Below are 27,885 nucleotides of genomic sequence, written 5' to 3'. Positions count from 1 at the left end.
ATATGTTGTTAATGGGTAACTTGGGATCAAAGAGATTTTTATTTTCTGTTCTCCTTCTGTTCTCAGATACCGTCAAAGAAGTGTGACACTGAATATAATTAAAAAGAAACCTTTACAGCAATAAGACATTAACATTGTAAAATGTGTAGATCTGTGAATTAAGGAAGCATTGACTTTTTCTCTCTTGCTTTGTTAGCAGAGTGACCGAAGACATCTTTGGTAAGTACAAAAAGTGATTTTTTTTTCACAATATTAGTATTAATTGGATCTATCTGTCATTGTTATACCAAAACCTCAAACAGAGCCTGATAAAGATGTGTTTTCATGGCTGTATTTGCAGCAGCTTTTTGCCCACTCCAAGGTCTGCCACTGGGACACACAGACCAGCTGCAGCCACACAGCTCCTGCTGTATCAAGCGCTGTCCTCCACATTGCTTTTCCCTCTGAACATCCACACACATACCTATGACAGACTTAAGTTATTTGAAAGATACAGTACACTATGGCTGGGACTCTTTGAGGATCCCTACATTTGTTCCTAAGCAAACCCAAGATGGGACTGTTCTCTAGACAAGACCGCATACATTCAGACATCAAAATCTCGTTCATTTTCACCATAACTACCTGAGGTTAATCACTTCCCACCTGTCAATGAATCCCAAGTGACTATTTTTATTTTTAATTAAATAGTTACTGAGGAATGCAACAGCTGAGTGCTTGCCTTCAATTGAAAGCATGTGAGAAAATCTTTGATGTTTTCTTTCCAAAATACCAAGGTTCTGCTATTTTGCACTCCAAGCCCTTAGAGTCCATGTCACAGAAATCAGCCACAGCACCCACAGCCCTCCCTCCTGCTGCTGCTGTGCTCCAGACCAGAGAGTGCTGTGCTGGGGCTGTCCTGGCAGCACCTCCCCCCCTACCCCTGCAGCTGCTTCAGGCTCAGCTTTGTTCTTTCTCAGCAGAAAAATCTGACAAAGATTGCCTTTCCCATTACAGAATAGCAACTTGAAAGACTTTAAATAATAACATTCAAATAATATTAAAAAAAATGTTGAAATGCAAATAAATATATTGCCTGGTACTTCACTATCTATTTGGTGTAGATATAGTCTAAAAATAACCTCTAGAGTAGATACCATAGAGCCAGAGAATCGTAGTCATTGAGGTTGGAAAAGTTCTTCAAGATCACCAAGTACAACCATCAAGCTGACCTACCGAGTCTCATCACTAAACCATGTCCCTTAGTGTCATGTCCACGTGTCTTTTATATACCTTCAGGGTCGGGGACTCCACCACCTCCCCGGAAGCCCCATCTAATGAATGATCTCTCTCTCTGTGAAGAGATTCTTCCTAATGTCCAATATAAACCTCCTCTAGTGCAACTTGAGACTGCTAGGAACTTGGACAGGAGATTAATAAAATATCCGGAATTATACATGAATCAATCTGTCATTCTAGTTCTTAGAAATGTTTTTATTAAATATTTTCAAATTCTGAATGAGATATAATATTGGTGGCTTTGTGCAACACAGTGGCATGTAAAGTAAAAACAATTTGACATGCAAGAGAAGTCAGTATAAATTACCCTCCAGATTGGTCACCCAACCAGAATGTTTGGACAGGGAAGAGTCACTTATGGCTTGCCAAGCGCAGTGCATCCCCAGACAGAGTCCTCCACGCCAGTTTCAAACTGGCTTCCAAACCAGAAGCAGGAGAAATTATTTAGCCTGGTTTCCCAATCGCTTGCAAATGCGGCTCCCAGGATCCAAGCTACTACTACTTCACTGTGCCTTGCATTCCTAAGTAAACAAATGCTTAGTTGGAAACAACACATAGTTATCCTTTTATGGCAATAAATTTAATTCTGAATTCTTTAAAGGAAATCTTTTGGCTTTCTTAGCAAGGCATTCTTCCACATTTTTACATGTTTTTATGCTGAATTCCTTAAGTTGCCATTAACAGAAGTTTCAGATATTGAGCTTATAAGGCCTGTACGATCCCTTTTCTTCTGACAGCAATTTCTGATGGCTTTGTAGATGGCAAAGGCAGGGATGACCAAACTAGGCACACCAGCGATGATTACAATAATAACATACACCCAGCTGGGATATCCAATCTTCTGTGGTTTTGGGAATTCTTCCTGAAAGAATAAAGTAAGTTACAGGAAGTGAGAGGAGCAAATACCTGAAAATGTGTGCATTCAGTATTTTAACAGAAGAGAAATAGAACTGCAGCAGCAGTTAGCCACAAGGGCACACGGATTTGCTGATTCGAGAGCAGTTTCCAGTTTTATAAGGTCAGAGTAGAAAAAAGCAGAGCCAGATAGGCAGGGAGGAGATGAAGTCCTGCAGAAAATGATGGACCCCTCATCTTTTTTTTATTATGCTGTCCTGGTACTACATACAGCTTATTATTCTTCAAGTGGAAGGAAAGAAAGAGTAGGTGATTTATTGCTATACTTCAAATGATGCAAGTATATTTAGAAGAGGAAAGAAGAAATCTGGTTAGGAGAATATTAATTTCTTCTGTCAGTGATGAGTAACCAGCACCATTGCAGTTCTGTGCTTTTAGAAGCACAGGAACCAATACCAAAATGCTTTCACAGACATCGTCTTTTGTCAGCCTATGTTGTTGTGATGTTTTCAGCACTTCTATACTCCCTACCATGGAACAGACATCTGTTTAAGTGGTCCTGTTTCAACCTCACTCAAAAATTGGATTAATGGTTGAGGGTTTTGTCCACTTCAGAAAAGGTGAATTTAGGACTTTTGGAAGACAAATATAACTGACTATGACTCCTACATTAAAGAAGGAAACATCAAGTAATTCTAAATAAATATTTTGGTTCTGTATACTTACATATTTAGGGTTCCAAACACTGTAGAGCAGTTCTTGGTTGACTTTCACCACAAAATAAAATAAGAAGATAGCTAACATAATGAGCGGACTGATAACTCTCCAGGTAACCTGCCAGAAAATATTGGGCTTGTGTCCAACCATGAACTCAATATCTTTGTTAAACCTAGGAGCAAAAACAGGAACTTCAGGACAATAAAAATGGGAAAGGATCAAAGGCTTCAGGCCCAGAAGCAGGAAAGTTCAAGTGACACCAAACCATGCTTCCCAGACTTTGTTATTGTCCGTGTGAGTGGAGGACTGACATTGACACCTGAAGGTAGACCCACACTGTCTGAATTCAGGCAGAGATTACTGTAACCACATTATAAGTTTCTAACTCATAGTTCCCAAAAGTAAGTCAGGAAAATTATTTTTGGAAAGGTACTTTCTTCAAGAGTTCTATGAAGCATATATGAAATAGTTTCAGAACAAAAGAGCGAGTGTAGGTGGGGTTTCAGGTAGTTGTTTCAGGGTTGTTTTTTTGGTAAGCATCTCAGAGCTGCATCGATTAAAAGGAAAGACACAATATTATAAAGAAGCAGGGTGGAATAATTTTAAAAATTAGGTTCTATGGATAATGCTTGCTTAATTCGGATTTCTATCAGTTTTCGCAGTTTAAGTAGTATTTAACTTTACACTTGCTCATTAAGGACACCTAGAAATGCGTCGTTCAGGTTAAGCATAGAGCATACAGTAGAAAATGGAGCAGATATGTCCCCACAAGAAGAATCCATCCCTGCATTGCAGGTCACATTGTCAGCACAATCCTGAACCCTGTTTATGAGCCCTACACGTGATGCAGTGCTATGTGCACATGCTATTAAATAAAAACTAGTTTGGCAATTTGAGGACTTTATTGTTCCTTTACCTTCTCTGGGCACACGTGGTCCCCTGTGGCCATGCACAAAAGCCAAAATAGCAAAAAAAACTAAACAAGCTTGCTTTTTTTTGGCTTAGATCTAATTAGCAATCCAGAATTAAATATTCAGATCCAGATTTGGAGCCACTTCCTTCCTTTCCCTGAATGAATGCCCTCTGTCCCTCTGTGGAGAGTGCTCTCCTGTGCCTGCCAGCTCTGAGGGATGCAGACGGAGCATTCTGCACAGCTCCTGCCAAGGCAGGACCACATCTTGCAGGAGAGTCAGGGCTTTGGAGACAGGAGAGCCCCCCAGTGTGTAGGACGTGGTGCCAAGGAGCTGAGACAGGGAGCTAATTTATCTAAGCAGACTCTCACCTCCTCACGCAGCATTAGACTCTCAGTGTGGGAACAGGGGCTAGAGGTCATTTGCCCATCGCTAGGAGCAGCACAGCTTGGGCTGGCACAGATTCAAGGAAAACCCATGGGTGGTTGAAGCCCTCACACTTTTTTTTTTTTTCATTTCGTATGTGTAAATTATGAATGGGGAGATGGAGAAATTGGACTTTCTAAGCCTCTAAACAGTTGTTAGGATAATTACTCGCTGCTGGAATTGATAAGGTCTTGAGTCTAACAGGAACATATCTCAGTAGCTTTGGATTTGCATCCTGTTGTAAAGCAGTACCTATGATCTGCACGGAGATACCTGCTTTGGACAGTATTGTCTAGCATTTGCTTTAAACATTCCTGGAATATACCTGTGTTTTAAGCTTTTAGCTCAGTGCCACTGCACTTGTGCTTTGCTTCTGCTAATGAAATATCTTATGCAATTCTTCTGATGAAGGTTTACTGTAAATGTTGCCATATTTACAACATAAATAAGTTATAGTGGCATTTGTGCACTCCAGGGCGCTTGGTAATGCTTGACACTCTCTTGCAGCATTTTAGGAATGTATTTATTTTAGCTGATTGTTATAGGGGATTATCTGTCACAGTGCATTAATGAAAGAGTCTAAATCTTCCATATACAAGCAAAAATCCCCATCAAATCCCTCACAAAGCATCATTTCTTCTTGTTGAGAATTTTTTTAAAAATCTAAATCACATAAGGTATGCTAAACTACAGTTGCATAATTCCAGTGACTTCTATAACAGAAATGATGTGTACTGAGTTGCAGCAGGACTGCAGCTATACGACTACTCAATGTATACACTACTGTATAGTGATGTTTAACTTCTGTTTCATACCTGTCTATTCCATAAATGTAGACAACTGAAAACATCTCACAGAAGGCAATTATTAGCAAAGGAATGGAGCCAGCAAAACTGTCGAACAGAGCAAGCCAGTAGTTACCAGACCTCAGGATGAAAATGAAGGCTATCAAGTAAGACCCTGCACAGACGATACCTGTGAGAAACAGAACACAAAACAGCAATACATTTAGACAATTTAAAAAAAAAAAAAAGCCAACAAAACTAACCAAAGAATCAACCAAAATCTAGCGAAATTGGGTGGACTTCTGGGCTCCTTGTGTGTGCTGAGGAGTTGCTTTATCAGAACATTGTGGCCATATCCAAGTGAGCAGGGCAGCCACTGCTGCTGCTGAACTACATCACCTTGCAGAAGGCTTCCAGAGGAAAAGTGCCTGTTAGGTGACTGAGAACAAGTCTGGTAGAGAACTGAGGCACATCCCCTTGAGCCAAGGCAGAGTATTTTCTGGGTATCCAACACAAAGTGCATGAGTTCAGGATGTCTTCTATTCAAGAAGATTCCTCACATGGCACTGCTATGGGCTTTGAGATTCAAGGACCAGGGAGAGGGCCCTTTGTTTCCATTTTTGGTCAGTACTCAAGTTCCCCTGTGAAATCTAGCCTGATTAAAGCCTCACCGAATCTTTTCTGTATATATATATGTATATAAACCCAAAATCATTTATCAATTTTAGGACAAACTTGCCCATAATTCTGTATGGGTAACACTGCATTTTTTAGCATATCAGTTGTTAATTGAGGGGGGTGGAGACCACTTGTCTCTGATAAAGCACTTACCTGTAATAAGTTCCTTAGGCCACTTAGGGGATATGACATTGAGATCTTGTAAAGGTACAAGCACACCTTCTATATTTCCAAACATAGATGACAAACCCAGGCAGAAGAGCATGATGAAGAAGAGGATGGACCACAGAGGTGAGACAGGCATCTTGGTGATAGCTTCAGTGAAGACAATAAAGGCTAAGCCGGTTCCTTCAACTCCCTGTGGAAGATTTCAGAAGCTCCAAAAATTAGGTTCATTAACATCACACAGCCTTTAAATTTACATCTGTATTCATTGGAGTTGGTGTACACTACAACATACAACAATAATTATACTTTCTGTTTCCACAAAGACCTCCAAATGCAGTGATGTATTCACTGTAATTATTATACAAATCCTATTTCATGGAAATGGAAAACAAAAGCCATATGATTCCATTTCCAACCCAGAGAAGCTGTGGGTGCCCCATCCCTGGGGGCGCCCAAGGCCAGGTTGGATGGGACCCTGGGCAGCTGAGCTGCTGGGGGGCAGCCCTGCCCTTGACAGGGATTGAATTCGGTGGGCTTTGAAGTCCCTTCCAGCCCAAACCATTCTCTGATTCTATAATTCCAATTTAGCCTTGACTGCCTGTTTATCCTAGCATAGTTCTGCTATCTCTAAAGCACTGCCACTAAGTGAGACTGTGGTAGAGAGTGGTAGCAGTGATGAACTGGTCATCAAAGGATGATATAAGCCAAAAAAAAAACTTTTATGACCAGTAGGAGAGCTGTTTGTACATCGCGTGTGCCAGAAGCTGCCGCCACGACTGCAGCCAGGGAGCTGCAGAGAAATGCCTGCTGCAGTTTTGACAGCTACTCCAGGCCGTAACTGAAAGAACTTTTCAGAGGAGTTGAACTGCTTTTAAAATGCTTCTCTCTTCAAAAGCAAAATGGTATTCTATGGGATAAACAGAAGTAATTTTTCAGCCCCAGAGCATTCCAAGCAAACCACAGTCGGTAGAAATATAATTAAAAAAAAATACAATGCCAAAAAAAAAAAACCACCCACACTCATAGTGAAAAATGTTAATTGATTAAAAGTAAAAACGTTGCTACAGTTTTTGCAATATAAATGGTATCAGTATGAGATATGGTGTAAAACATACCTCACTCAAGAAACTTTTCAGATCACAGGTTTCGAAATTAAGGCTTGCGAAAGCGACTGGATCAGTCATGTTGCACAGCTGCTGCATTTGCTCAAAATTATCTTGGGTTACATTGCCCTCGGGCAAATCAAATGCATTCATCAAGGTAAGAATATTTCTGTAAAAGTGAAATACAAGTACTTTGAACTTGTTTATTTGTAACACCCTCAGAATTCATTTTCATCCTGAAGTTACTAAGAGCACAATGTCTTTTGTAAAGAAGGTTCAAAGGAGTCAAGCTTTTGCTGATGAGGATCAGATTAGGAAATTGGGAAGTCCAGTAGTTTCATGCAAATGAAATTCTTTCTCCTTTTTCCCAGGTGAGCCCAATGATGTCTTTCAGGGCCAAGACCACAGCTAAAGGGATCAGACACTCTAGAGACCCCCACAAAAGCTGGGTGCCCCTCTTTGCACTGCAAAAGGATGTACTTAGCTGTTTAGCCTGGGAAGCTCTTGGGGTCGTGTCAGGTATCTGCAGTTACGCATCATAGACTTTCCCGGCTGGGTATGGAGGAACTAACTGGAACCTGCAACACCTGGCAGCCCAGGTGAGAAAGGAATCTGAGTTTCTCCCTTGAAGTTAGGGACCTCTATGACACCCAAGCATTTAAGCTCTGCAGGAGGCAAAATAAATGGGCTGACAAAGGGTATATTGCATCTATGCCATACATTAGCTCAGCTGGTAGAGATAATTCTGAATTCTGCACTTTTTATTAAGTTGCTAGTCAATTCTCCTGAGTTTGGTAAAGATTAAATGAATTAAAATGGGAAGATTAATTACTCTCTAGTTCTGGGTAATTTCTCCATGTAGCATGCGGAGTCACTAGCAGTACCTAAATGTCTCCACTGAAATCCAGATGTGGCAATTTCTCAGCATTATTTCATTTCACTCAAAAACTATAGGTATTATAGTATGTTTTGATGAAAAAAAAAAATGCCGTGAGCTGAATCTGCCTTTATGTTGGCATAAATTGTCACACTGACTGCAGTTATATCTCAAGTGTTTCAGGAAAAAAAAAGCCACCACTATTCAAATACAGAATGTCCTCTTCCCCTATTACTTTTGGAAACACCAAGGAATAATGTAAAATATGGTTACTTATACAACATCTTTGTGGGAAATAAAGTGGCTCAGACAATTATCACTCCTGTAGGGTTCTTTAGATTTTTCAGAGTAGTGGGCGGTCCAAAAGCACATGTTCATGAGCTGTAATTGTTCAGAAATGACAGAGGCATTACTGTCAGGCTAAGAGAAGTGCCTCAGCCAAACAAACATCTGGATGTCCTGCTTTTTCAATAACTTACCTGTCAAAACAGTCATCATATCTTTCTGTGGCTCTGAATCCAATGATGGAGTATATGACAGTTGCTGCATAGATGGATGTGAAACCATTGATCACAGAGATAATCACAGCATCTTTCTCGCAGTGATTGCTGCAATTCAGAGAGAAGAGACAATGGATTTCAAACACATCCCCAAAACTGGCTACCAAGACTAACAAAAAAGTAGTTTACAGATGTATATGTACATCAGTATGGGCTCTAAGATTACTTAAGTGTAGCTGTTAAAGACAGATACAGTGAATTCAAACTCGGTGCCTTAAGCAAACTAATAGCTATTCTTTTCTTTTTTTTTTTTTTTCCCTCAAATAACCCTATGCAAAATGAATAATTGCCTCAGTTTCTTCCAAGTTTCATGGCAAGTGAAACGGGAGGGGCAAAAAAGTATGTCTCCTTCCCTTTGTGCCTCACATGCATGTATGCACACACGTATTATTGTAGGAGGTATCTTAGCAGGTGGAGTATTCTGCTGCAAGGTGAAAGATTTGGGCTTCAAATCAGCCAAGAGGAAAAAGCAAACAAAAGCTTCCATAAAACTGTGGTATGGCAAAGCTATAGTAGCCAAGAGTATTTTGGAAGAGTTTTGTTTGACCATTGGACGTGAGATGGCTCAAAATGTCTCCAAACTTTGGAAATACTATGGGGATGGTAGGCTGAGGAAGTGGGAGGGGCAATTTATTCTGCTGAGAAAGCTAAATTGCCTTGTAGAGACTTTTCTGCTGCAGATATTTCTTCTCAAAGTGTCTGTGCTGAGATGGAAAATCTGCATAGCCAGGAAGAGACTTTCATCTGAGAGGGAAGATAAAGAATCAATATGAAATTAGTTAATAGAAGGCTGTAAAACTCTAGTTACTGTATTTCTCTTGGGCAAGGCAGGGCTATTGGGATTAATCTGATCTTGCCACATTTAATTTTATGATAACCTTTGAGAGGAAAGGAAAGCCAACAAAGACTTGTGATCTTTCCTGATTCATGGCATTGCAAGAAGGCCTGTAAGGGGTCAAGGGCATTGGTTTGAAATTCTTTGCTGTTTCCTGCTGTTGTTTTTTTCACTGTAGCACGAGATTGTCGATATCAGGCTTAAATAATGTATTTCTTTCTTTCAGAGAAGGTGAGGTGCTCAGGCTCCTCCTCGTCACAAACGCGACCAAACCAGATATTCAAAACTTAATTTGGAGATGTTTGTCAATAATATTGGGCTCAGAGAATGCCACACAGTTTGCCTTCCAAAAATACAATGCTGAAGGGACAACAGGCACTAAGAAGCATTGATGGCTGCAGCAATATTTTGGGAGAAATGCAGCACTGCATCATAATTTGCTGGTTGGGTCAGCCCCTGGGTGAAAAGTGTTCGTACTCCATCTCTTCCCTGGGCCCATCTCATGCATAAAGGAAGCAACTGAATCTGAATTCTAAAATTCCTGGATATATCATCTTCTAATCCCTACACAAAAGATTACAGCTGTGGCCTGTGAATTGCTTTGAAATGCATGTAACATCAGCTGGCTCCAACTGTGTGGAGAGGAATAGCAAAGCCATGCTCCCAGCTTGTGGCAGGTTGCCAGTCCCTCCTTTCTAGCATGACCCACACTGTCATTCTGCAGGAAGTCAGCCAGCCCTTGGACCTGGAATCTTGGCTTATGAGAGCAGGGTCAGAAAGACAAGTTGTGCCTTACCTGGCAGACAGGATGGCGTCCCAGTCTCAAGTAATTACTGCATAACAGTAGGGCAGAAGTGGATAGGCTTCATTTGAAAGAATTAAAAATTCATGTAAAATTTGGCTTTTGCCTGAGTACTTACTGAACAGGGTTGTAACTGGAGAATGAAATGAGGCCTCCAAAGGCCAGGGAGAAAGAGTAAAACACCTGGGCACCTGCATCCAGCCATGTCACTGGGTTAGCCAGTTCAGTAACCTGGGACATCAGACATACAGTCTATGTAACATTTCTAGTAAGGCTGAATATGAGGAATTTAAAGAACAGGAATATCAGACATGCAGAACTTAAATTTTTGAAGAATGCCAAAAATGTCAGTGCTTTTGTCAAACTTACTTTTTTTTCTCAAATGCAAGCCTATCTGCAGGTTTTCTACAAGTATTTTGAAAACTGATAAACAATTTACTTTCTAGTAAATAGCTGACAGCTGCCATGCCCAGTTCCAGAGAAGTCATTACTTAGTGTTAGCGGTGACCACTCAGAGATCTGGTCATGGAAAATGAAAATCCATTCAGTTTTTCTTAAAATCTGTTGCATAGTTAAACAATCCTAGTAGGTCTTTTGAGCAGCTATCCCAATTAGATGGTTCTCCTCCCAGCTATGTGATTTGTGCTTTAAATTTAGACTAGCCCTTAACTAGAATACAAGGCGTTCCTGGAAAAGAAAGCAAGCTCCCTTGCTAATTCCTCCTGATTTCTCTGCAGTGATCCCTCCATTTTTTTATAACCAACTTTGATGGAGGAGATAGGGAGAGAGAGTATACGTGTGTCAGTGTATATTTTACATCTGATGCAAAGAAAGATTCTCCTGACAGAATCAAGGCTTTTAAGATGCCTGAGGGACAACCAGAAAGCCATGACCAGAGGGGATTCGTTTTCACTCAGTTGTTAATTATGGAGGGAACTCCACTGTGTTTTGGTAAGGCACAGACTAAGCAGTGACTTACGTTTGGAGTGAAGAGAAACACAATTCCATTGACTGATCCCTTCAGTGTCAAGCCACGGATTAGAAAAATGGTAAGCACAAGGTATGGAAGAGTTGATGTTATATACACGGCCTGCATACAGGGAGTATGTGAATAAAACAGTTAGAATGAAACACTTATAAAAATAGCACTAAAAGGAAGCAAAGAGAGGCATGAACAAGATATTTTGATTCATAAACTATAATGACAAATTCCAAATGAGTTACAGTCAACACACTACAGAAAACTATGCTCAAGAGAAGCAGTATGTGCAGTATATTTTGACAATAAACATTTTTGCAGTCATAGTGCTCTATTTAAGACAAATTGTCATTGCTGAAATTCAACTCAGATCATTCAAAAGCATCATGAAAAATAGTCTGCACCCTCAAATCAGTTTCATGCTGCTGATGCAGGAATGGGATCTGAGGGTATCTCGGAGTAACATTGTTTTCTTATGGAGAGAGTTAATGTCAAGGACTGGCACACACCCGAGTAAATTTGTACAGGTATGTTTTGCAGAGAATGGTCAGCAAAAGACTAGTATCTCGGTCCTGCATTAAATGCTAATGTTAATGTTAAGGTGGTAACACTAAAGAGTGTTCTTTTAGGGTCTATATGGACAAGGAAGCTGAGGTGCTCATGGCAATGTCCACATGAATAAAACCAGATTAAATCAGATCAAATTCCATTTCATTCAGCTTTCTTTTTCCAAAAATGTCCCCAATGATGACACCTGAAGTTTTAGATGTGTTCACTCAAGAAACAGACAGTTTCTACATTGTGTTTAGATCCAAATGGATAAGGACTCACAACAGTGTAATGAAAGTCATCTGTTTCATATAAAACAAAATAGAGTACCTTTCCTGTCGTTTCAATGCCTCTGATTGTGCATACATACAGTATGCCCCATGCACATGTTAAACATAACAGAAGCCACCACTGTATAGTGCCTGAGTCTTCAATAGAAGTGGAGGTGTTTAATGTTTCTCTGTACCAGAAATAATCCACAGGAGAGCTCTTGGCACACTCTTCTATGTAATCTGTAACCACAAAATTATGGTCATTCTGCAGGTTAAATAATAAACACCAGCGTTCAAAATTATACTGTGTAAAGTCAACGAATTTGTTGTTGGAGGATTTCTTTGCTGAACAACATTTTCAAAAAGAGTATTGTTTAACAGGGATATAGTTGTCATTGTTATTTCTGTTAGTTAAAGTAAGAGGAGCGATCCATGGCTAATTCAGCCAGGATAAGTTCTTTGAAGCTCTTTCAAAGATTTTTCTTTCTATATGCTTTTTCTTTTTTCCTACAAAAAAGTTAGAATCCTCTTCTGCCAAGGAAAATATGTAGAGGACCTCTGAGCATATATGCGTGTATATTGAATGGATTATTTTTTTAAGTAGAAGAAAAGTAGCTAGGCAGACTTTTATAATGGTTGTGCACTTTTCACACTTCATCTCAGAACACCAAAACCAAACAAACAAAAACCAAACCAAACCAAACCAACTGCTTTGGTCTTGCCTGGTGAAGTCTAGGCCGCTGCCCACAGCCTGCTGCAGCCTGAGGGCTCTTCAGCTCCCACACCTCCCACCAGTCAGCAATACTTCATCTTTCTGTCTTGTAGGGCATCATTTAAGGACGTGTCAGCTCAAGTTGGAGTCCAGGAGTTGAACTCCATGATCCTTATGGGTCCCTTCCAGCTTGGGATATTCTGTGATTCTATGATTCTGAGCTGGACTTCCAGCTGCTTGCATGATGCTGGAGGAGAGGAGTGCAGCCCTGAAGAGCCACTCACTGACCCATGGGAACAACCTGCTCCATTGCTCCATGCAATCTCAAGCAGGGCTGGTTGTGAACAACAAAGTTGCTCTCATACTGAGAGATAATGATGTTTAATGTAGATCATGCATATTTCGATATGCTATCAAAGGGCTCTTGGTGAAGAGACGGAAGAGCACAAATGGGGACTGATACTGATTTTAGCACTGTGTATATGAAAGGTGATGTTTGGCATCTCTCACTGGTACAGACAAAACCTTTATATTTCCTCTCGCATTTTTATAAATGATTTCCATCCTTTCCTGTTCAGCTCAAAGCTGACTACAATATGCAGATACTGTTTTATAACTTCCAGATTGCTTTGAAACTCTCAGCACCATTTTAAATCAGTATGGAAAACAAATTATCCATTTTGCTCCTGTTTACAGGTTGAAGTTTCAAAATATAATTAGCTATTTTTTTGTAAATCTTCCAAATTATTAATGGAGTTACTTTGCCATTTCACAGTATTTCTGCTGTTTAACACTAGCATTGATAACTGCTGTAAGAAACATGGAAGTGCTATTCAGCAGTGTTTCACTCGGGCTGGCATATGTTAGCTACAAAGGAAGATGTTGTTTAAATTTGGAAAATGTTAATGTTTATGCTAAACTTGCATTTTGTGAATATTCTGTCAAAATCTTTCCAATGACTTCAGCTTCAAAGTCTCATATAAAACGTCCATGGTGGCCTCAAAGATTGAATATTGATCTTACTTTATATAGTGTGCATTTTTACAGAGCACAAATATTAAAATAGTACAATATTCCTGACAGTATTGGCCTGTTTTACTGTTGTCTTACAGAAAAAGCCCTAATTAGTCTAGTTGCTAGAAGTAAATAAATGTGCTATGAAACCAAATGCAACATTTCATAAAAGATACCTGTTCTGTTGTCAGTGAGAGGACAGGTACTCCAAGGCAGGGGCTCTTGGAAGGAGTTGAAGAAATACCACATTACCCAGGCAATGATAGTATTGTAATATAAACCCACCAGGAAAGATACGCACATTGCTGCTATGCCTGAAAAATAATAAAAGTCAGAATACAATGTAAATTTCAGTGTTCTTTAAGACATAAAAAAATATAGCTGGGGGGCGGGGGAGAGGAAACCATAAAAGATCAGTCCAACTAGATATATGAATATGAAAGCAGCTTTGACAAATGTTATTTTAAGGGTATGGAAATACATCCTGTCTTTAGATTGTCAGTACAAAGAAAAATGCTTTTATTTCCTTCCCTCTCCAAAACATGACAAAAATGAAGTTAATGCCTCAAAGAAGAAACTCCAAGGGCAAAATCAAGACTGCTTTTTTCAGTGCACAGAGTGGAGCTCTGACAGCCAAACGTCCCATAAAATTCAAAGACTTGGAATTTTTCCAAAATGTGACCCAGATTGTCTTTCTTTTCCACAATGTCACCACAGAGGTAGGCAGAGGTGTGTGGCTAATCTTATTTTTATGGGACGTTTGGCTGTCAGGAGGCACAGTCTGTGAAAGGCTGCAGGAATCAAGTTTGTGTCTTTCTTTGTCCACTTGCTCCCAAGTAACCTGTGGTGACTTCTCTGTGAGAGAGTAAATGCTAATGATTAGGCCCTGAGAGCTCTTCGGTTCTGAAGAATTTTGAAAAATTCCACACACAATATCTTTTGTAACTGATTAACAGACACAGTTGATGCTGTCAGTAATCTTAACTGTCTGTATCCCTTTCAAGTGTGTGATGATCACAGAATCACAGGGTATCATGGCTGAGGTTGGAAAGTTCCTCTGGAGACCATCTGGTCCAACCAGAATATGGCACACCAAAATAAAATTCTGAAGCTTTGTTCTTTGTTCAGAGACTAGTGCTTTCTTACGTTGCTTTTTATATCCTCATCAGACTTACCAACACCTTTCAGGGTAGGATGAATGGAACTCCAGACTCCCACACTGCCTTTCCTCAGCCTTTGACCAATGGCAAACTCAAGATGAAGCAGGGGGATACCCTCCAGAATCAACAAAATCAGGAAAGGGATCATGAAGGCTCCTGTAACGGATAAGAAAAAATGCTTCCTATCAGTGACATATGACAGTAAAGCATAAACTTCAGTTCTTCTGGGTTTTCGAACAGTGAGTTATGGACACCCTTCTCTGATTTCTGTACAATGCCTTTGAATAATGTCCAAGCAGGAAACTTCATTAGGTGTGTGGTTTCAGGTAGGAATTCTTATTCTTCCCAAGTGGCAAACACACACCTAAATTATTCACTCCCAAGGTTAAACTCTGAAGGAGCCACCTTTGGATTGGCAATGGAGGTAAGACAATTACTTTCCTGGAATAACTTCCATTTTTTTTCTGTAAAAGTTATGGTTTTATAACTGTGAATCATCCAAATTCTAAGTAGCTGTTGAATGAGCTAAGAATGATTAGGCAGGAGCCTGGAGCAAGGTGCCAGCCCCAGTAAGACTGTCTCCATAAAATGGCCAATAACTCTTGCTGAAGCCTGTATAAAAAAGTAGTTATGTTTTAGTAGGAGAGATCTGAAGTTCAGGGTTTAAACCTTGTTAATTATGACAAGGCTGATTAGTATGGGACAAAATTCATTTTTTTCTTCATGAAGTGCACCTCAGTCTTGGAGATAACATATAACAACACACTGGAATACCAAAGTGCACAGTCAAATGCTTGAAAACTGTGACTTAGTAGAGTTATAGCTAAATGTCAATACAAACTATCATCAACTTCCTAATCATTGATGGTAAATAATACAAGGACATTAACAAAAAATTGCAGAACACCATATGAACTGTTCGTGTTTGGGTACTTGTTGACTTTTTCCTTATGTTTGCAATGAAAACTGTATAGAAAGTGACAGAGGAAATTTGAAGAATGGGAACTATAGTTTTGAATCCAAGGCAGTTGAATGTTTTTGGGAAGATCTGTAGTATGTGTTCAACTGCTTCACTGTATATCTTCATAATGGCATATACACCAGAGTTTTAGAAACAATCTGTATTGCAAAGTCTTCATTTTCTATGGGCTTAAATGAAGTCTGGTAAAATCAACATTGCCGTTTCAAGTTGTTACTATTATAGTGAAATTAGCCAACTATGCTCTTTTTCTTTCTACACTTACGGAATTCAAGCAATTCTAGTTACTCACCTATCTTTCATTTACATTTTAAAGATTTGGTAATTACTGTTGAGACTGACATTTATTTGCATAAAATGCTATTCAGAATGCCGAGCACTTTTGAAAATGTACATGCCACACATCAGGTTGAATGACTAACCACTAATGCACTAGAAAATATGTTTTTGTTGAATCTAGATTCAAAAAGTAATTGTATAGACACGATTTTCCCTGAGTTCTTTAGAGCGTTTCATTTAGCAACACAAAAACTTCTTACTAAAAATCTAAAACTATTCAAATTCACTGTAGTTCAACTGATATGCATTAAAAATTGGCTGTAAAAAAATCACTGTAAGAACAAGACTGACAGACTGAAGAGGTCTCAAAAGAGAGCCAAAAGAATAACTGATTTGGGGTATGGTTTCTGTTAGTGAAAAAATGAACTGATATTTGCAGGAAGTTTGCTAAACTTCCTGCTCTACTGACTCTTTCTCAGGTTCTTCTGTGTCACTCTGTTGATTAAGTAGATGCAGTACATAGACATCATCATGAAGGAGGACATTACTCCATTTGTTTTCTTCTCCACTTTGCATGTCTCAGCTTCCTTCCCCCTTTCCAGAGACCAGGTAGTCCTTGCAAGAACAAAAACCTTGCAGCTACAAGTTAGATCAAGGTGCCCCAGACTGTTACTCTCTCACTTTAGAGGAAAATCAGGACATTTGTAACACCAGAAAGGAATGGAGGATGGTGGTCCGGCCTAGACTTGGGGAAACTGAACTACCACCCAGAGCCACTGGTAACAATACAAAAGAGTTAACTGTTTGTTCCATTTTGTCTTTATAGACCTGCTTAACTGTGCTGGAACATGATCTGATATGCACTTAAGGGCACCTCTTGATCTGATAAGACATGCAGTTCATGCAGATTTGTCTCCAAAGAGTATGTACTCTATTGATACTCCACCCAATTCCCGTAAGTAACATTTCTCCCAGCTGTTTTATTCTTGCTTTCACAGATAACAGGACTTCTGCTGTGTATGTGGCAAGTGTTCTCTCACCATTGTGATCCATCTCTGCACATCCTGGTGACTTCTTCCCTGCATGGGAGTGTCAGTGGGACAACCCCCCCACCTACAACCTCTGGCCTTTCATAGAGACAAAGTTATTTATCTATGAATGGAGATTGAAGCTGGCAGAAAAATGTCATGTTCTCCTGTCTCATGTCAGGTTGGCTCACACTTGCCCTCCCATCCCACTCTGTCCCAGAGCTGTCCTGAGGGTAAGATGAGACAAGGACAAGATGACTGTTTATACCAGCAATTTGAGTTCTAGACTGTTCTCTCAGTTTTAAACCAGAATCCCAAGACACATCTTAATAGCCTAAAACCTGACCCTACAGAGTTTGTATGCCTGCTCTACCTTGATCTTGCCTTTTATCTCCCATTTTGGGTGCTGGATAGGCTTCTACCATACATCAATCTCACTTTTCTCTGCTAAAGACTTTCCTCAGCGATGGATCACAGAATCACAGAATGCCCTGATCTGGAAGGGACCTATGACAATCATCAAATCCAACTCCTCGCTCCACACAGGACAAAGTGGGAGTTAAACCATAAATCTGAGAGCATTGTCCAAACGCTCCTTGTGCTCCTGTAGCTTGGGGCTGTGCCAGCTACCCTGGGCAGCCTGTTCCACATCCACCACCCTCAGGTGAAGAACCATTCCCTAACCCGTACCTGCCCCTCCCTTGACACAGCTCCATGATGTTCCCTCAGGTCCAGTCACTGTCACCACAGAGCGGAGCTCAGCGCTGCCCCTTCACACCCCTCATGAGGGGCTGTAGGCTGCCATGAGTATCTATATAGTTAACTGCTCTAGCAGTCTGGCTAGACGCTGGGCCTCACTCTCCGAGATAAGGAGATTCAGGAATAGCACTGTCCCCACATTAAGAACTCTCCCTGTGGACAGCATGATGTATTGCTCCAAGTCTCTCAATATTAAGCCATCTTCTGTGGTGAGAGGACATGCCACAAGTGCTCCATCAACTCCAGTGGATTTCCTGAGGCCTCAGGATACGTACAAGAGGTACTTTCATTAAAATGTCGTAAAAGAAGTCTTTAACACTGACATGCTCTTGAAAGAACAAAGGGACTCCTTGACCTTTGCACAGCCACAGAAAGAAAAAGGATGCCTTTCACAGAGTTACCTAATAATAATAATTAATACACTATAAATATGTATAAACAGTAAGCAATCTTTCCAGTCTGAAGACTCTCCAGCTGAGACATTGCATTCTAATCCCCCTTCAGTACTGTATTACAGAACAAACATTTGAGCATCTGTAGAGCGTAATCTAAGATTTTCTAATGTAAAACTGAAAAAAAAAATGGCATTCACAGAAAAGGGAACACAGACAAATTTCAGACGGAGATATTTACATTATCATATCCTGAATGCTCAGCAGTAGTTCGAGTACCAGTCCCAGAGAGGAAGCTACCCTGCATTGACTGCTGGTGTCTTTGTCATCACTTCATTCGGTGTGTCACGCATGCAGATGAAAAAGTGGCAATGTTTACTAGAGACATACGCAGGATGTAGACCTAAAGACTTATTTTTATTGATGGATTAAACATTAAATGTACATCCTCTTTCTTATAATACTCATCAGGGATGAAACAAAAGTGTTTAACAGTTGATTAAATGACGTTGCTCAATAATGATTAAACAAAAGCTATGTGTAATGTCAGAGATAGCAATCAAATGAGAGGAAGTTTCAATCTCATTACACGAGTGAAAGCACTGGGGCAAACACTGTAGCTTTCACATCATGTGTTTATTGAAATCTAGTTTGCCAGTGTTAATGATGTATTTTACAGATTTTAAGACTCAAATTATTTTTGAAAAGATGGAATATGCTCTACTGTACTATTTTTTACTGTAGTAAATATTTCATTTTTTAAAATACAAACTTATAATCTACAGCAACAAAAGTAAATTATGTAAGCATCAGTTTCTTTTTGTATGTTTGGATGTAGTTAAAATGTGACCACTGTTTTGTGTGAAGGAAGAGGCAGCCCTCAAATAATTATGTATTTAAACACAAACATTTGAAAATAAGAGTTGTCTATCTAACATAGTCTTCCAATGTACCTCCAACAAAGGCAATTTTTCACAAAAAAAAAATCCACCTTCAATAATACTCCATTTATGTTTCATGAGGAATATAAAATGTACAAATGCTGATTCACAAACTAGATGGACATCCAACTTAATCCTGAAGAGTCCTTGCTTAAATTGTACAGCCTTGCTAGCAGACCTCACCAGTGCTAAATGGCTCCAAACTGTAATCCATGTAACTTGTATTTTAAAAACAAAGAAGCTAAAATTGCAATTCCAGCCACTCAGAAAGTATCTTCATGAGGTAACCTACACAACCTTGATTCTGCATGTACTTTATGGGATAACCTATGGTTCCATGATGACTTTGGACTTGTTCTTATCCTCTTTCTCTTCTATTTATGCCTTCCCTCACACACTGCCTGCTGCCAATGTCTGAGGCACCAGAGCCTCAGCAGATCTGAGCACCCTGCAGATGGCACTGAACAAGATGCATGACATCCAGCAGTCCATGTTTCAGGTAGTGGGTTCTTGCCTTGCTCTTAATGCATTTGGGAGCTTTCCATGGGGAACAGGAACGAGAGTGCCTGAGGGGACTGTGCTACCGTTGTTTGAACACTGAACCTCCTAAGGAGAAATCTTGGTCCAGGCTGAGATGTACCTTCTCCTCATATAGCAGTGAAGTGCTGCAATATGGTAAAAACTGTCACAGGTGCTGGATTAGTGTAATTCCTAGACAACCTGCAAGGAGCGTGTGCTTTGTCTGGGTTAACTTGGAAAAAGCTGCGTAACTAATTCGATCACACACAGAATGAGGGTTATGACTCTTCTTGTCCAACGTGTAACTTTTTTGTTAGAAGAGCTGGCAATGCTGCAAATGACCTTCACCTCACTCTGTAAGCCCTAAAAGCCAGTCAATGTTTGTTAAAAAAAATCTTAGTAATAAAAACATTCACTCTTGCAAGCAAGTCATCTGAATAATCTGTAGCCAAATGCCCCTGAGTTTATATCAGTAACTCCCGACAAAGCGTTCCTTGGTCCCTCCTCCAACTAGGAAGATCAGTTCTTTAATATCTCTCTATGTACGTTTAATGAAAATTACTTCAAAATATGGATCTTTAAGCCACATGTTTACTCCTTTTTCCTTCAGGATCAAATTCTCCAAAGGAACAAACACTTTACTCATATCCCGGAGTGCAATGCAGATGGCAAGAAGATAGTGGTCAGAATAGTCTTTCAGAAAACTCTGGAGGGCATGACAGGCTCCTGGTGCTGAAGTATGGTTGTATGCATCAGTCCCAACTTGACAGCTCGACTCAATAAGCAAGCTGCTGCTGAGCTGCCCCAAATCTATCACTTGCTAGAGCAGTAGATGTGAGGAACATATGCAAATGAGTTTCTCTGTCAGCATACCTACATTTGTCTCGAATTCAGCTTTTCATCTGAAATAAGTTACGTATTTCTTCCCTAAAGAAAAATCAGGTTTGAGGCAAATCTAAACATGTAATGCTGTTTGAGAGGGAAAGTAGATACAATGTGATATTAACGTTGTCATATAATATTTAAGCAATGGTCCAGCTTAAGGTCATCTTTAAGAACTAACAGCAAATCAGGGAAATAAATTTTTTACGATATGGTCATTTAGTCCTAACTTGAACCCTAAGGAGTTACAGAAAATTAAATGGTAAACAACATATATTTGGAATTTGAATGACTTAAGAACACTAACTTCTAACAAAAATGTCAACTACTTTCATGCTATTACTGCCGATATCATAAGTCATTTGCACACTGACACTACAGCCAATACACAGATCAGTCCAAAACCAGTGAAAACCCTATTATGGAAAGATCATTTAGGATCCTGGTTAGAGTTTTAAATTGAGAAAACACACTGCTTACATGACAATGCAAGGCTGATTGCATCAATCGCACGTCTCAAAATAAAAGCAGTCCTTTTTCGCTTGTCACCAATGTGACTTCAGTGGATGTTTACAACCTGTGAAATAACCTTCTCCATCAGACAGTCTTCTAGAGAAGACCATCACTGTCTCTATAGGAACTGACCTGTTCTAACCAAAGTATCCCGCTATTTGTTTCCAAAAGTGAGTTTAAACCTAGCTTATACGCAGTGTTAGTTAAGATATATTAAAGACATACCTCCTCCATGGCTCTGGCAGAGATACGGAAACCGCCACACGTTTCCTAAGCCAACACAAAACCCTACACATGTCAGCATGTATTGAGCCTTGTTGTCCCATTTAGGTCTGGAGTCTGCCTCTTCTTTCTCAAGGACCTCAAGTTCTGTGAGGGAAGGTATCCTGTCCTCCAGGCCAGGATTGGGTAGCTGTAACTTCACCATGTTTTAAATTTCCTGCCTGAAAAACCTCCCACGGCAAGGAGTTTGTGAAACAGGCAGCTAGTTAGAAATCTGCACAAAAAGAGACCATCTATTTGCTGTCTTCAGCTATATGTAGTGAACCTTTGGCACTAAACTTGAAACTGCAGACCTGTGGTAAAAAGAAGCGTCAGCAAATCATCCGATTGACCAAGTCAGCTCCAACACTTATTAATGCTTTATCTGCCAAGGTTTTATGGAACAGTCTGTTCATCTAGTATAAGGCATTGATTTCAGTTAATGTAATTCGGGAGATAATTTGGCTATAAACTGTAATCGCCTATAAGGTCATTGCCACTCCCCTGTTTAAACTCACTTAAATACATATATAACCCTAACAAATACAGAGTAAAGTGATTCCACTGGCCTTGCAAGCCAGTGGAGACTTCATACTTTTTTTTATTGTGAAGATAAACTTGTGAATCATCACCACATTCAGTTTCCCACAGAATATGCTTACAAAATGGTATATTTCATGATAATTACTGAAGCATGTTCTTCCTTCTCTGCAAGAGATATTCTGTTAAATGCTCAGACAGAAAGGATGGAGAATGAAAAGGATTATAAAGTCTAACCTTTACGATTATAAGAATTTTCTACTTACCCTGATGTCTCTAATCACTACAGAACAAGTTTAGAACATCTTGTAAATGGACAGGAATCAAAGATCCCTTCACCTTTTCAACGGCCCTGTGATATGCTGGTCAGAAAGAAAAGAGAAACACTGGCTAGCGAATATCACCGATACCACTTGTATCCTCATCCTCTCAGTACAATTATAACAACACAACTCTGTTCCTCACTATTATCAGAAGGTAAGTAGCTGCTGCAGAAAACTACATACAATATCTAACACAGTATAGTATATGTCATGAGAATTTTGTCAGCTAAGCCCTACAGGGTGGTCAGTGTAAAGAACTAGAAGGGATCTTCTATGTCCAGTCCCTTCCAAAGTAAACAAATACATCCCCTTGCAACATGTCAATTAAAATTGATTTAAATCCCTGTTACTTTAAGACTGATCTAGAATCTGTCTGCTTTCTGTTTTAAAGAAGTGAGCTTTGCTCTATTTCTTGTTTCTAAGAAATTTGATTTCCAGTTGTATTAAAGTTGAGAACAGCTCCTATTCATTTGTACTTGTGAGAGCCATAGGTGCAGTATGGACCTGATCCCTACATTTGAACGCCCTCAGCATTACTTTTGCTAGGCTAGATATAGCAAGGTGATTAGTTTCTTCCCTGCAAAAAGGTTCTCCATTATATCTCAAACAGAGAAATTACAAAAAAATTCTTCATCCTTGACATGAAAAACTAAAACCATATAGAGCAGCCCAGGATTTTCCCTGTGCCTTGTAATCAGACACTACTATTTCCTTAACTTTACTTGAAATATCTCTATTAATCTGCCTAGTGATATCACCTAGTGATATCTGCCTTTTTCATGATCTTGTCAGTTTTTCAGATTAGCTGTCTCCTGATTACCACTGGATCAAAGCTTTTCTTCTCTTTATGTAGTTCTTAGATTGCAGCAGAATACCTTTTTCTAAGTTACCCAAAATGTCTTTTAAATTTAGCCCAGTTCATGCAACTCCATTACTCTGTGTTATTCCTGAATGATACTCTACTTTTCCAGTATTTTTGATACTTCTGAGCTTGTGTCATGAGCATTTCATTAACATGCTACTATTGTTGTCCTTGGTCATTAGTAGAAGAGTGACAAAAGATCTGTTTCTCAGCTGATCCTTGAGGTAATGCACCGGTAACATTCCCCTAGATCATCATTTCTACTTTCAGCACAGTTTACCATCATCATCAGATATTTACTTCTTTCTTTGTTCACTCTATATCTCCTATTTAGTTCAGCTAATACACGCAGTTGTGGTAAAGTGGCAACTGCTTTATAGATATCAAAAAGGCTATCTTTACTGTGCTTCCCTTATACAGAAAAATCAACTTTCATTTAAAAGTGACAGTAGAGAATTTCCAAACTGCAGCTCCCCAATTTCCAGTCCCAGAGAAAAACAATTACCTTTTGGACAAACAGCAAGAAACGGAATGCTCCAGGAGCTGCAGGCTCATCTGGGTTATTATTCTGCTCGAATCAGAAGGAGACAATCCCAGCATTCACACTGTAGGAAACATGAGATAGTAATAAATAACGGGCAGAAGGCAATCAGGAAAAGCAGACATCTTCTTCTGATTTATTTCATAATATTTCTACTTTCTCTGGCTTGTAGGCTTTAGTTCTAGAGCTCTAAATTCATACATAGAACCTCTTTCAATATTTGAATCAGATTATAATTATATGGTGTCCAAGCAATTTGTCTCGTAGCTACAAGTTAATGATGCTATGTAATTATAAAACCTTGGTAATCAAGATTCTGTATAGAATTGATTAATCCTAAAATATCATGGCTCTCCTTCAGCGCAGTGCCAGCTGATATAGCACAATCATAGCTTCCATTGGGATCAAATCACTGGAGGGTAAACTGACAGGATATGAAATAAATGACACGAAATGTTCAGATGATATGAAAATTTCTCTCTAAGTTTCATGTATGCAGGAGTTTTTATCAGGATCCAAGGAGGTGTTGAAGAAATGTTTAGACGTTTTGTTGAGAGACGCGGTTTAGTGGGGTTATATTGGTGGTAGGTGGATGGTTGGACTGGATGATCTTGTAGGTCTTTTCCAACCTTGCTTATTCTATGATTCTATGATTCTAATACATTTCAGATTTCATTCTACTGCATTAACCCAAATTTCCAGAGGAGTTTCTCTTACTTTGGTAATGCCAGGCTCCAGTGGCTGTTAGTTATTAAACATCTGTTTTCCCATGCATTTGCAGAAGCAGATATGCTGATATAGCATCTACCTCGACTTTCTTCATCGATGTAACTTCACAGCTAATGGTGTGCCTCTGTGCAGGACCTGCAGCAGCACTGCCACCAGCTGCGGCTCGCCAAGGGGCTGCCTACATTGCCACCCTGTGGATTGGAGCAAACAACGTACCACGCATCGGACACACTTTGCTGTGATGGCTTGTTCCTCGACGCATTGTAAGGCAAGATTTCTCAAGTTAATTCACACTAATTGCAGCACAAGGCTGCGCACTGCCACACAGAGCCAGCGACACATAGTCATTTGCTTATTCATCAGGGCCTTTTCCTTTGCTCTGCAATTAATTTATTGTTAGAATTATGCAGGACTTTCCTTAGATTGTAGAATCACAGAATATCCCAAGTTGGAAGGTACCCACAAGGAGTCCAGCTTCTAGCTCCACACAGCGCTACCCAAAAATCAGACCATACGGCTGAGAGCATTATCCATATACTTCTTGAACTCCGGCAGCTTGGGGCCACGACCCCTGCCCTGGCGAGACTGTGCCATGCCACCACACCCTGGTGAAGAACCTTTTCCTGAAATCCAACCTGAAGATGTCTTTCACCTTGCAGTACAATTAAGCCCTTAGGAAAAAGTATGAGAGGAAAGGAGTTGCAGAAGGATACCAGAGACACAGATCAGTACAACAGTAAGGAAGAGGCAGCCTTCTTCCTTCTGTGGGGACAGATCCAGGCATGGTGTAAGGGGCTCCTGGCAGCATCCAACACGTCCAGCTCCTGTGGTAGCCTGGTAGTGGCCAGTGTGTCTGGTGAAAGCAGAGGGCTATTTTCAGCAGGCATAGCCCAAGTGACACAGATGGTTTTGGTTGGCCCCCTTCTCCTGAGGTGCAGGTGGGGCCTGACACCCCTCCCAGGTCGACCACCCAGCAGCTTCTCCTGCTTCTGACCTTGCACAGGCCTCACTTGGTGACAGCACTCCTGGGACAGCACAACTCACTAACCCTGCAGAAAACCATCCCCACTGAGAGGACTCTCATCACCTCTGTGAATGAATTGAATCCACCAACTGAAGCAACTGCTGGAGCCAGCCAGGGCACCTGGATGGGTGCTGTGAGTGGAGAATAAGGATAACCAGGACAAGAAAGCAATTGTGTTCTTTAAAAATCAAACATTCCTTTACTTCAAAGCCACTGAGAGAAACAGAGAGCAATGTAAGAGGTTTGCATTCTGACATAGTTTCAGGAATGAAATACAGCATGTTCATTTCTTTTGATTCTATTGTCCTTAGCATGACATAGGATAAGTCTGTAACTCTTCAAATGTTTTGAGAGTGATGATTACAGAGCATTGCTGCTAAAGGCAATTAATCATAAACACCAAGTTTGCTCTCTAATTTTGCTTTACAATATCCAATACTATCATAATGCATTTCATCTTCTGACCTTTTTTATTATTGTAGCAAATATTAGTATGAATCACAATATCATTAAGGTTGGAAAGGACCTCTAAGATCATCTAGTCCAACCGTCCACCTACCACCAATATTACCCACTAACCATGTCCACAAGTTCTACAACCACCATTTCCTTAACTATCTCCAGGGAATGTGACTCCACCTCACTGGGCAGTCTGCTCCAGGGCCTGACCACTCTTGTCTCATCAGTATTAATTAAACTCTTTTCAGTCAGCTTGTATTTCTTAAAGCAACATGTACAGTAATCACATTCCTCTTTGTATAGTTTTGGTCATTTAACTCTTGGTCACCTGCATCTGTATGTCTCATGGAAAGAATATATACGTCTGTGCATGCCTGTGAAGAGGTGAAGAGTCATAGACTGCTGGTATGATGAGCACATATCCATGCTTTTGTGGTAGAAACTGCAGAATAATCAGGTTGCCTGCTTCCCCATTCCCAGGCTGAGCGGTGTTTTGGTGCACCTGGATGCAGTGATTTCCAGTCACCAGTCAAGGTGACATCACTACAACAAACAGAAACAAAAACAGAACAAAGCAGAGAAAGAAGTGTTAATTTAACCCTTCTATGTGGTAACATTTTTGCAGCTGTTCATCTGAGAAGTTCTGGTGCTTTGCAGCTCCAGAGCTATCCTGTAGGTTATCCATTGTTAGCAGTATGTTTTCCTTCTCTCTTTCAAAATGCCTCCATTCATGAACAGATGAGAAGTCTCTAGAAAGTGTCCTTGGCAGGTCTTAGGAAAGAGATTACCAGCAGAAAAATTTCTCCCAAGACCCCACTGATACTATCTCACTTCCTTTGAACATGCTTGTGGCATGTTCACCATCTTCCCAACAGAGCAATGTCATGCTCCTCCTGCGAAACAACCTTCAAGGTGGAGAAACCTCATCTATGAAGGGCGTCTCTCCACATCTAGATATTCCTGTGGTGGTAAGCATCCAAAATGAGAGCCAAGAGATGGTGGCTTAGCACCTGCTCCTCCTTCTCCTTCAGCTGCCATCACCCAGGGCAAAAATAAAACCTGACTCAGATACTGAGGATAATGAAGTGGAGGATTGTGCAAAGCAGAGGTTGTGTGGTGAGCCTCAAACAGGAAAAGACAGAAATGTAAAGAGAGAGGTAACTGTACAGCAGGATGCCTAGAGCATGGGATTCTTATGTGGAAGTGTGAGATGGGGAAGATAAAAGAGATGAAGAACATTTGGAAGTTAAACAAAATGCTCTCTCTGACAATCTGTCCCTGGCAAAGTCTGGACCTTCTGTAAAAACATGCAGAGAAAACAAGGAATACTTTTGTGAGCTACCAATGGGCAAAATCCTTGACCAGATATACAATGAAGGCGTACTGAGCCCCAAGTACAGCAGGATACTCAAAATCCCCAGCATAAGGGACTCTAACGATCTTATCAGTACACAAGTTATGCAGGCAAAATGTTTCTATCACTTAGTTTTAGGGGTAATATTCAACAGCAGGTGGTTATAGAGTTTGCCACATCAAGAAATATTCTGTAGATCTTTAACTTGGTCTAAGTTTTATGCTCTGTTGTTCTCAAACCCTACCTGGTAAGCAGACAAAAGGCACAGCTCCTCAACTGGCATGACTGAATTCCTGTGTGTGCTCACACATTGCCATCATCAGCACCACAGGAGTTCACACGGGGATACCTTGAAGGTTTTGGAGAAATTCAGTACGTTTTGGAGACTAAATCTCTTTTCATGCATTTGTAAACTTTCCTGGATGGAAGGGAAGTCATTTTATATCACCACAAAGGAGAAACAACACTGAGCTCACTGAAACTCCATTTAAGGTTATTGGGAACATAACAGAGGTAGGGTGTCATACATAATGATTTCCACAGGCAGCCCATTCAGAAAACCTTTACGGTGCTGTTGCTATGGTATACAGTGAGTTACTGGGATATTGCTGAACTACAGCCCTGCATGTCATCTTAACACAGAGGTTTACCACAAAACCTGTTTTGGTGCAGAAAAATTCATTCTGACTTGGTCACCAAAAACTGCATTACTTCTCATCTTTCTTATTATCATGCTCTAGTTGCATTTGGAGCAGAAAGATCTGACTACGAAGTTTCAGAGTTTATAAAAACAGAGGGTTTCTGCTCAGGCTGCTGACA

The 27,885-nt window shown here is 40.2% G+C and overlaps 1 protein-coding gene across 2 annotated transcripts; it reads right to left on the bottom strand.

The window, feature by feature from the left end:
* SLC6A19 (solute carrier family 6 member 19) lies at positions 1,476 to 23,580 on the bottom strand. Of its 2 annotated transcripts, XM_021388921.1 has the most exons (14): positions 23,465 to 23,580; positions 22,041 to 22,136; positions 21,199 to 21,548; positions 14,697 to 14,837; positions 13,698 to 13,835; positions 11,854 to 12,035; positions 10,975 to 11,085; positions 10,114 to 10,226; positions 8,278 to 8,406; positions 6,934 to 7,090; positions 5,804 to 6,008; positions 5,003 to 5,162; positions 2,860 to 3,022; positions 1,476 to 2,140 (listed from the first exon to the last, which is right to left on the bottom strand). In XM_021388921.1, exons 3-14 carry the CDS (start codon positions 21,398 to 21,400, stop codon positions 1,931 to 1,933), a joined length of 1,911 nt encoding a protein of 636 aa, XP_021244596.1. In that variant the 5' UTR covers positions 21,401 to 21,548; positions 22,041 to 22,136; positions 23,465 to 23,580; the 3' UTR covers positions 1,476 to 1,930. The 2 variants fall into 2 exon arrangements, with proteins under 2 accessions (XP_021244596.1, XP_021244597.1); XM_021388922.1 differs by lacking the exon at positions 21,199 to 21,548.

The sequence above is a fragment of the Numida meleagris genome, chromosome 2, assembly GCF_002078875.1.
Source record: "Numida meleagris isolate 19003 breed g44 Domestic line chromosome 2, NumMel1.0, whole genome shotgun sequence".
NCBI classification, from domain to species: domain Eukaryota; kingdom Metazoa; phylum Chordata; class Aves; order Galliformes; family Numididae; genus Numida; species Numida meleagris.
This window is presented reverse-complemented; position numbering and strand designations above follow the sequence as displayed.